Raw genomic sequence first — 11,222 nt, 5'->3', positions numbered from 1 at the left:
TCTCCCAGCTGTTCCAGGTGCCCCTGCTCTGGGCTTGCAAACCACCTGGGTGTACCTGTCCCAGCATATCTCATGTTGCAAATTTTCCAACCAAGAAGCTCATCAAAGCTCTATTTTATCTCTGTATCCCCAGTGCATGGTAGTGTCTGGCTCACAGCAGTTGCTGACACATTTGTTGGATGGATGGATGAATGGGAAGTACAATTGTGGTGCAGGTAGTGCTGGTATCCTTATGGAACCTGACAGGACTTAACTGCTGATTGTCTCATCTGAGGTCATGGGGTGGGACGAGGATTATACAGGCTAGAGCAGTCCAGTTCTGCTGATTGTTTGCTGTGCGTTCTTGGGCAGGTCGTTGGGCCTCTTTTAGTCTGCACTTTTATCTGCATTAGGAATTGTGTACTACTTACAGGGCTGTAGAGATTCGGAAACTGTAAAATGTCATTCACAGTCAAATTAACTAAAGGCGGAGGTCAGAGGCGCGAGCAGAGGAAGACCATTCCGTGGAGGATTCTGAGCAGAGCAGGGTGCGAGTGGTTGGCTGAGCTGGGCTTCCCTGGGAGAGTAAAAGGCTTTGGCGTCAGAAAACTGGTTGGGGACCAGAAGTCACAGCTCGAGCTCTGGACCTCAGTTCCTCCATCTCCAAAACAGAGGTAACAACGTGAGCTTCGCAGAAGTGTATGACGTTAAGAAGTGATAACAGATAGGACAGCGCGATTAACAGATGGGTCGGGCCACCACCTGCGTGCGATGCCCCAAACCCAGACCAGCACCGGGGCGTGGCCTCCCGCGCCAGACCCCTGCCAGGGTAGCAAGAGCCGACTGAGGGGAAGCCAATCCAGAGACACAGCCGGAAGCGGATGGGCGGAGCCCCACCGCACAGCCGCGATGGGCGTAGCCGTGAGCCAATGGGGAGCGGAGGCGTTCCCGCCTACGCCAATGGAGCGCCGGCCTGGGCGGGCTTTTGCAAACGCCCTGGTAACCGCCGCGTGGGGCGCCGGGCGCGGGCTAGCGGGACGCCCCTCTGTCTCTGAGCGCTGGTTGTGGCTCCCGGCGGCGGCAGGATGAAGATCGAGGAGGTGAAGAGCACTACGAAGACGCAGCGCATAGCCTCGCACAGCCACGTGAAGGGGCTGGGGCTGGATGAGAGCGGCCTGGCCAAGCAGGCGGCCTCGGGGCTGGTGGGCCAGGAGAACGCACGAGAGGTGCGGGCGGCGGGCCGGGGACCGGGCCGTGACGGGAGACGGGGCCGTGACGGGAGATGGGGCCGTGACGGGGGACGGGGCTGGGAGGGTCCGGTCCGGCGAGCTCCGCTTCCCTGCACGGACGAGAGTCGATGGCGCCCCGTGCAGTGCGGGCTCGGTGCCGACTCTGGGCACGGCGGGCCGGGAGGACGAGGTCCCTGCCCTCCGGAACTCACGCTTCAGCAGGTGAGAGCAGGAGGCAAGCCGTGCGCCCGCGAACGGGATGGCAATCCCCCACGCAGTCCCCGCGTGGCTGTGTCAGGCTGGTGAGGGAATTGGGTTTTCCTGTGAACGCGGTGGCCGACCACACTCCGAAAGCTCGCTGTAGTTCTCAGGGTTGGAGCAGCAGAGCGGAGTGGCAGTTATGGGCAGCCGCAGTCTGGTCTGGCCACCTCTCCAAGCCTCTTTTTTGGCCATTCCAATTAAATCTGCGCAATGATGCCAAGTCCTTCCACCTACGTTGTTATTCTTTTTTTTTTTTTTTTTTTTTTTTTTTTTTTTTTGCAGATGAAGAAATTGAGGGTGGGAGAGGTCACTTCAGCTATCCACTTGCCACTGTTTAGTGTTGGTAAAGCTGGGATTTGCACCCACGTGTATTTCTGGCTCACAAATTGGTGTTCTCTTGATGCTATTCCAGCCACCCTCTCTGGCTTCTGTGTTCTAAGGTCAGAGCCATGCCCCTTGGCCTCTGCAGAGGCTTAGCAGTTGGAGAAACCTGCACTTAATATGAGGTTAAGACTGTTGCCTCTCGGCCTGATTAACAGAAAGGGCCAAAGAAAAGCCTGTGGTTTCCGTTTTGAGCATCATCTTTCCAAAAAGGAAACATTTGACACTGGCCTACTAAGCATCTGTCACTGCAGGTAGCTAACACTGATTGAGTGCTTTCTATGTGCCAAGCACTTTGCTATGCAGCTTTATTTCCATTGTCTTGTTTTTTTTTATCTCGGGTCTAGTAATTGTCCCGCTCCCACTTTAGTATGACACTCTTCAGACATACAAAAAAGTTGTGTAGTAAATACTTGTGTGCCTAAATTCTACAATTAACATTTTACTATGTTGCTTTATCATGTGTCTGTTCATCTGTCCATTTGCCAATCCACTATCATATTTCAAAGTAAATTGCAGACCTCTGTACACTTTACCCCCAGCCATTTAGCGTGTGTGTCACTATTATGTATGCTGTGTTCAGAGGAGGAAATTATGGTTCACAGAGGTTAGGTAAGTAATCTATTTAGCTGGTAAGTGATCGAGCCAGGATTTAAACTTGTTCATGTGACTCCAGAATCCATGCTCCTAACTCTGGTGCCATGTGCCTCAGATCCACCTCAGCTACCAGGTTTTTGTATGACTGGTCACATCAGCAGCCACCCTGGTGCTCAATATCCTCATCTGAAAAATGAGAGAGTTAGACTAGGTGATCTTTTAAAGGCCCTTCCAGTTCTTATTTTTTAAATATTAGGACTCACAACATATCTCACTGGAGAGAAGTTGGAGTGCAAACTGTAGAATAAATGGAAGAGGTCCTAGTCTGTGAATAAGAGTAAGTCTCTTCCACCTTTTTTAAGTGTCCCAGAGAGCTCCAGTGCTGAGGATTATGATAACAGGGTTGTATGAAAAGACCATAGTGAGTCTTGTATCTTTTTAGAAATGTAGCATCTGAAGAATATCTTCCAGACTCTGTTAAGGGCACTGTGCTTTGCTAATAAACGGAAATGGAATATAGCACTCACACATTCCTTGAACACACATTTTTGAAGGGCTGCTGTAAGTGTGGGTCCAAGGTACGTCACAGTCAATGGGGAATAGTGGTAGAGGAGATCAGATGTATTTACAAGACCTTATCAATAGGCCACAGTTGTGGTCACTGTCCAGAGAGAAGAACTGTGCCTTCATTCAGGCAAGGAGAATGCACCTGTTAGTCAGTCATGTGTTAGGGTATTAAATCAGTGTAACACCTGTACTCTAGTCCTGGGATATAAGTGCTCAGTAGGTGTGACTTTCTCAGCCTTATTCCTTTATAGTCAAATGTTCTGAAATATATGTAGATCAGTAACCGGTTTATGGAGTTTGTGTTTGGTGATACATATACATGGGCACTTCAAAAAGTTCATGGAAAGATTCGAATTATCTTTTAATTCTATTCTTCCACAAACTTTCTCAAGTACCCTTGAATATGCACTTATACTGTAAATTGATTAATAGTATTCAGAGAGTTAGAATGTATTTGAAATACACTAATAGATGATCAAGTAATTTAATCTTGAGAATTCAAAAGGCATTCAGTGGGTCTGATGGTGCCACAGGTTCAACCTCATGTTTGAGGATTTGCTTTACAGTGTTCACTGACGGCCAACTAGAAGTCTGTATTATTTATTCTTGGGGGTTACTTTGGAATCTGATGAAAGCTATGGATCATCTGCCTCGAAAAAATGTACATATCCACATATGCACATAATTTTGTTTCTAATTTAAGGAAAATGTGGGCCCTTGAGGTATATTCTTATACCCTAGGCTAAAAGTCACTGCTCCCACTTGTACCCCTACTGTCCATTCTCCACATAGCATAGCAGCCAGCAAGATCTTTTAAAAACAAATCACCATAACATGTCTGAGACCTTTCCAGAGGCTTCCCATTCCACACAGAATAAAGCCCAAACTTCACCATGGACTGTAAGTTCCTGTTATGCGTCGCAGACATTGCCTGCCCCCTCAGCCTCGTCTTCCTATTCTCTTTTTCATTGTACTTTGGTCACTGTGGCCTTTGTGTCCGTTGGATATGCCAAGCCCATTCCTGCTTCAGGTTTTTTTTTTACCTGCAGCAGTGACTCCTACCCTGTCCACAGCTTTGCATATCAAATACAGTGTCATCAGAGAGGCCTTCCTGGGTCACTCTGCCTAGCCCCTTGCTGTCTCGTTGCCCTCTCTTCCTCATTGTAGTGATCCTGTGCAGTGTTTGTGTGTTTGTCTCCTTTGCTAGAACACGAGCTCCATGAGCACAAGGCATTTGGTTTCGCCTCCACTGCCGTGGTGCCCAGACCAGTGCCTGCAGTGTACTGGCATGCAGTGGTAGCTGGATGAATGTGTGAGTTGTGGGGGTCAGGGACTGAATTTTTTCCCCTGTGAAGTATTCTAATACTGATTTATTGTTTCTTTCCACTGTGGTGTATAGGCCTGTGGTGTCATAGTAGAATTAATCAAAAGCAAGAAAATGGCTGGAAGAGCTGTCTTGTTGGCAGGACCTCCTGGAACTGGCAAGGTACTCATTTTCTCTCATTTTTTAAATCTACCCAAGAGAATGATCCTGATGTCTATGCCAAAATGAATTCATGTCTTAACCAGTCTTTGTTTGGCTAAATTGGTTATATGTATGTTTTTAAAACTAATGTGCAGCAATACAATTGAGTATCTAAAATCCATGCTTCTAAAATTAAAATTATCCTGGCCTACCTCCAGAAAAGAGAGAATAAAGTCCTTGGAGGGGTCTCATTGTCTCTAGAATTTGTCTTTTATCTCTTTCAAGTCTCCTTTGCTTTGGAAATACATCTGTTGGCCTAGGGCTTTGTAAAAATCTTCTGAGCAACATCTTATTTAAGGGGGTAAAAAATGAGTCAGCAAGCACTTTTCCAAATGCTAGCCTTACCCATCAGTATTTTGGCTGTGTGAGGGATGAAAAAAAAAAAAGAAAAAAATTAGAGACATGATTTTTATCTTCAAAGGGCCTCCAGTCTCTCCAGAGCAGAAAGACAGGAAACCATGGCAGCACAGGATGACCCAGTTGAACGCTAACCTTCTAGGTATTGACTAATCTTAGATGCATCTGGAATTTGAGCAGGAGGTAGCACTGAGGGCTGGCAAAGCTGGAAGGGTTGAGAATTGACATTTGCCCTTCAGAGCTGGAAGAGAGTTTGGTTTTATAGGGAAGTAAAAGGCCTTCCAGGCAGAAGACACACTGTGGCTTGTTGGGATTTGTGAGAGGACTGGCTAGGTACTTGAAACTCACCAAAGTTCCCAGTCTGGGCCTTGCTTGTTCTTTGAAAGGGCCACTTGGTCCAAGAGAAGGAACCTGGGGTTGTGCATGTAAAGAAATGGGCTTTAAATTCCATCTCTGGTGTTGACTTACTGTAAGACTTGAGGCAGGTCCCTGAACCTTTCTTTTTTTTTTTAAACCGGACCGGGACCGGCAATGGGATCGCAACCCTCGGCGCTGCGCCTGCACCTCGCTCAGCCAGTGAGCGGCCGGTCTGTATGTGGGATCCGAACCCTCGGCGGGAGCGCCACCGCGCTCCCAAGTGGCGCACTGTAGCAGTGCACCACCGGGCCGGCCCCTGAACCTTTCTTAAGTAGAAACACTCACTACCCATTAAACTGATATTTCAACTGATCAGGTATTAAAACCAGTCAGTTGTAACATAATGACTTTAATTCTCATTTTGCAATCCTATTTTTGAATTGATGGTGTATCTAATATTGGTGTCTGACAATAGAGGAAGAAGTGCTGTATTTGTGGAAAGTTTTTAAACTGAAGTACCCTGCAGATGTGAACTTCAGCTGCCTCTGCACAGGCAGCCTCAGCTTGTCTGTGCACTCACCGCTCACTTACTCTCCTTCTCATATCTTAGACTTTCCCTCTCCCTCTGTTTTTCTTCTTCCTAAAGTACTGTACGTAATTTGGAAGTTCCTTCTAGAAGTTTGTTGGTTGCCCTTGTTTTGGAAGATAGTTGTGTTGGATATATAATTCAGCTGAAAATATTTTCTTCAGTACTGTTTCTCTCAGTGTTATTTGCTACCTTTTGGCTTCTGTTGTTGCTTTTGAGAAGTCTAATTTTGAGGATTTTGACTTTTCTTTCTGGATGTTTTTGAGATATTTTGGGGGTTGGTATTTTACAGTGATACGTCAAAGAGTGGGTTTATTTTTATTTATCCTGCTCAATAGTAATTGTGCTTCCTGAATCTGAGTATTATGTCTCTAATCAGTTCTGGAAATCATCAGCCTTTATCTCTTTAACTATTGCCTTTTCTCATTCTCTTTGTTCTCTCCTTCTGGAATGCTAGTTGGATGAGGTTGACACTGCAGTGGTTCTCAACTGGGGTAGTTTTGACCCCCAGGGGATATTTGGCAATGTCTGGAGATGTTTTTGGTTGTCAGGACTTGGTGGGGGGTGCTAGTGGGTAGAGGCCAGGGAGGCTGCTAAACATCCTGTAGGACATAGGGCGGTCTCCAGCCCAAAATGTCAGTAGAATCAAGGCTGAGAAGCCCTGGGCTAGAGCTTTTAATTTTGGACTCTTTGTCTTTCAGTCTGTCCTTCATATTTTCTATCTTTTTTTTTTTTTTTGACCGGTAAGGGGATCGCAACCTTCGGCACAGCGTGGTCTGTACCACGCTCAGCCAGTGAGCGCACCCACCATCCCTATATAGGATCCAAACCCGCGGCCTCAGCGCTACCAACGCTGTACTCTCCTGAGTGAGCCACGGGGCCGACCCGTATTTTCTATCTTTTTGACTCTACTGCACTCTGGGTAATTTCTTTTAGAGCTCTGTTCCAGTCCGATTGTCTCTTAAGCTGTGATTAAACTGCTGAATCCAACCTGACCACACTTGTCTCAGTACTGGACAGATCATCTAGGCGACAAACCAACAGAGGAACAGTTAATCTATCAGATTGAGAGAACAAATCTATGGTTATTAGAGGGGGGAGAGGGAAGGGGAAGAAGGTGAGGAAAGAAGGAAGGGATGGGGAAGGGAAGAGATTGGATAAGGGGCATAAAGAATAAGTATGATTTGTAACAATGAATATGCTAATAAAAAATATAAAAAGAAAAAAATTAAACTGCTGAATCCATTGAATATTTTTCTCCTTTTATTTTGAAAAATTTGAAACCTACAAGAGTTGAAAGAATACTATGATGAGCTCCTCTATACCCTACACTTACATGGCCCATTGTAAATATTTTGTGATATTTGCTTTTTTTAAATTTTATTTCTGAACCATTTGAAAGTAAGTTACAAGGACATCTTCCTACATTGTCGTGATGCCATCAGCACACTCATCAAAGTTACTACTGTATTAGCCAAGGTATAGTTTATATTAAAATTTCTCACAGTTTTTATTTGTCAATTAAGTTACCCCATGAAGGTAGCAGCTCCGTTTGCCATTAATAAGTAATCTGTGAAGTGACACTTTGAGATGTTGTGAATATCTTTTCATTCTGTCCGTTTGGTATTTACTGATGGTCATTCCCTTCTCAGTTATCACACTGGTGGCTGCAAAATGGTGATTTTCTAGTTTTGATATTTGTTTTTGAACAAAAAAAATTACAAAACATATTAGATTGTCCTTTTTTTGGTGGTAAGAAGTGACTGCTTCTGAAGTTTTTTTTTTTTTTTTCGTTCAAAATTTGGCCACCTTTGATAGCCTTTTGTTCCTTGTTCAGGAAACAATTTTTTCTTTATTTTGTAGATATTTATTTTGTGTTCTGAATTTATTTTGCTTGTGAACTTGTGTTTGATCGAGTCTGTGAGGTTTCTTTAACCTCTAAGATTAGGGCCAAGTGCTTCCTGAGAGGGTTTGTGAGGAGCCCTGCCTGCTACACTGCCAACCCAGGGACATTGACATGAACCTTGTGTCACAGCTTTTCTGGACCACTGGTGATGTGAAGTGCAGCCCTCGAGCTCTTTGAGAGCATGCTGGGGGGCTTTTTTCTCACTTGGAGCCAAGACAAGACTGACAAGTTTATGTCCTGGTATCTATAAACACACTCCAGACTTTCAGGGCAGTTATAGCTTACTGCTCTGGATTTGTTGTTATTTATTTATTTCCAAGCATTTTGTAACAGGAGGGTTTCAGTGGGCCTAGTGTGCATGTTGTTCGAAGCATCAGTCCTTCATCCCTGTGGTATTGTGCCATTTTCCTCATTTTCCTCACGGGACATATAAGAAGTTCACAGCACCGTGGTATCACCTTCCCAGTTTTCCCAGTCCCTTCCATTGTATATGAAGGCCTGTGGTGACTCTTCCGCTTCATAGCATGCTGACGGCCCCCAGAGTTGAGGCAACTTAACCGAGTGACACATGCAGGAATACTGGGCTGGTTTTAGGGATGCAGATACATGGTTCATACAGACTTGGTTCCATTCTTAAGGCCCTCACACTGTTAAAATGCTGCTTTGTTTTGGGGTTTTAGAGAAAGGAGTGTTCGGATGGGATTGAAAATAGAGCTCCTCAGTCTTCTTTTGGCAACAGCTTCTTTTTTGTGCCACTTGGCACTCACTTGGGGGTGGGCACCAGGAAATGATGGCTTCAGAGATTGGGGTCTACACCCTGGCTCTGCTGCTTGCTCTTTGACCTTGGGTGAGTTGTTAATTTCTGAATTTAGTTTCTTAAAGTATAAAATACAACATAGATTATCAAGTTCGTAGGCTAGTTGGGAAGATTCAGTGAGCTCTGTATGGCACTGTGTAGTAGGTACGGTAGCCATATCATATACTCTGGGAGCCTTTAAATGGAGGAAACTAGACACATATGAAGCATTTCTTAACCAAGTATTTATCATATTTTAATGGAAATATGTTGATCATCTCTTCTGTATTAGGTAGAGGGGAAGGGGGATGCTGTTGTATTGGATACTGTCATTATCCTTGAAGTTTGAAACAGGGTGGGAAACTGGGGGCTGTACAGACACAGGGAAGAAGAAGGGGAGTACTGGGAAGGTGGAAGAATTTGGGTAGAATGTGGCTCCCCATTGAGAGTCCAGGTGTTAGCGTTTTGCTCCTCTCACTGTGCCCATCCCATTCCAGAAATTTTTTTCCTGTGATCTGAGAATACTTGTGTAGAGGTATCGGCTTCAGGCTCACAAAATCAGATGTCTAATGAGACTGGCACCTGGCCGGGTGCAGGCACAAGGGAGGGCGTAGCTCCTGTGATCTGAGAATACTTGTGTAGAGGTATCGGCTTCAGGCTCCCAAAATCAGATGTCTAATGAGACTGGCACCTGGCCGGGTGCAGGCACAAGGGAGGGCGTAGCAGGCCTGTGGGGAGCCAGGGCATCCATGTGCTCACTAGAGGAAGCAGCTGCTATGCGAAAATGAGGCCCATTGTGGCCGGACCTTCCAGTTTCTCAGAAGAAGCCGAATAGCTGGATTTTTACATGAAATTTCTTAATATTCAAAAATTGGCAACATGTAGAGTTTAAAAACACATTTGAGATTATGCAGGCCAAACAGAACCAGCCCACAGGCAACTAGTTTGCTGCCTGTGATCTAACTTAACACTTTAATACCTTCGTTTGACAGATGAGGAAACTGAGCACCAGAGATCTGCCATGTGCTCAAGATCACCCTGAAAATTAGTGGCAGAACCAGGACTAAAACCTCGTTTCTGTCCCCCCAGCTGGTGCTTTTTGTACTATGCCATATGCTGATTCTCTGCTGGATCCTGCTGTCTCAAAACTGTCAACAATAGGGCATTGAAAAGAAAATCCAAGAGGAAGGGTTACTGGCTAGTTTTAAAACACTGTCTCAGAGTTTCACTTTGCTTTTCAGTAGCAAGCTTGCTTCCTTCCTCAGCCCATGTAGCCTGGGAACTGACCTTGTTCATGCTCTTATTTTTTTTTGGCAGCTGGCCAGTGTGTTATTCATGCTCTTGTTTCAAAGTTGAGGAAAGATGAAAATGCCATTCAAAGGCCATGGCATTTCCCAGTCCTGTACCAACTCTGAAGCATTTGCTTTTCGTGCATGATATTTGACTATAAATCTGTTTTGCATCTGCCAACTGTAGTTATCTTACCAGAAATCAGTTTGTTGTTTACAACACGGCATGTTCAAGTGTAACTTGTTAAGACCAACTCATAGCTTCAGAGTCCTACCTGATGTATCATTCTTCACTATCTGTGGGCCACTTAACATAAGATGGACATCCAGGAATTCATTCCTTCATTATTGATTTCTCATGGGTTGTTGATTGGTGTTTTCTTATATCTGTAAAAACAGAAAGCATCCAGTGTTGGTGTTCTTGGAAATTAGGTTAGAACTGTGTTTTGATATTGAGATAACCATTTTGGAAGATTATACTAGTTATGATGGGAACGTGATCTCTGGAACCCTGCTTTCAGAGTTTAAATCTCCACCCTGCCTTTTTCTAGATTATGGTACCTAGGGTGTGTTATTTAATCTCTCTATGTCTCAGTTTCCCCATTTGTAAAATGGGGAGAAGAGTAGTATCTATTTCATAGGGTTACTGTAAGGTCATATGAAACACTGAGAGTTGGGCCTGTGCTGGGTAAGTCTTAATGAATGATAACTTGTAATTATGGGGATGATTAAAGATGTCATTTATGATATAAATTGACTGTGTCCACAAAAGTCATCAAACATTTATTGTCTGAAACATACCAAATGATGTTAAAACTAAAAGGATTACATATCCTGTTGTTCCTGGGTAATAGTGTTTTTAATAGCATGTTTCTGAATTATTGTGTTCTCAAGACTGTAAAACAAATGCATTTCCATCATTTTCTTCTGTAGACGGCTCTAGCTCTTGCCATTGCTCAGGAGCTGGGTAGTAAGGTCCCTTTCTGCCCAATGGTGGGGAGTGAAGTTTACTCGACAGAGATCAAGAAAACAGAGGTGCTGATGGAGAACTTCCGCAGGGCCATTGGTGAGTGTCACGTTTATGGGAGGAGCTGTTCTCACTTGCCCAGTGCAATGAAGCGTCTTTGCCTTGAAAGTGCCTTTCTGACTTGTATTTGTTGCCCTGCTATTTTTCTCTTGGCACCATTATCATTATCTTTGCAGACAGAACAAAACGAAAACCCAGCTTCTCTAATTGAAGTGCTTTAGTAGTTGGGGCAAATGTGGACCCTAGCCATGGGGCTGGGGCTCTTTATGTGACAAAATAGATGTGGCTATAAAGTGATTTTTAAAAAAAAAATTTTTTTTATTGTGGTAAAATATAAGTAAGCATAAAATTGGCTTTTTTTTTTT

General features: G+C 44.5%; 1 protein-coding gene across 1 annotated transcript in view; it reads left to right on the top strand.

Moving 5' to 3' along the window:
- Positions 1–963: 963 nt before the first annotated feature.
- The window catches only part of RUVBL1 (RuvB-like AAA ATPase 1), a 44,135-nt gene continuing 33,876 nt past the window's right edge, over positions 964–11,222 (top strand). The window contains exons 1-3 of the mRNA XM_008582329.1: positions 964–1,205; positions 4,414–4,500; positions 10,764–10,896. Of these exons, the coding sequence (XP_008580551.1) occupies positions 1,065–1,205; positions 4,414–4,500; positions 10,764–10,896 (361 nt within the window). The 5' untranslated portion in view covers positions 964–1,064. The remainder of the gene's footprint in view (positions 1,206–4,413; positions 4,501–10,763; positions 10,897–11,222) is intronic.

This window comes from Galeopterus variegatus, unplaced genomic scaffold (genome assembly GCF_000696425.1).
Source record: "Galeopterus variegatus unplaced genomic scaffold, G_variegatus-3.0.2 Scaffold2572, whole genome shotgun sequence".
In the NCBI taxonomy this organism is placed as follows: domain Eukaryota; kingdom Metazoa; phylum Chordata; class Mammalia; order Dermoptera; family Cynocephalidae; genus Galeopterus; species Galeopterus variegatus.
This window is presented reverse-complemented; position numbering and strand designations above follow the sequence as displayed.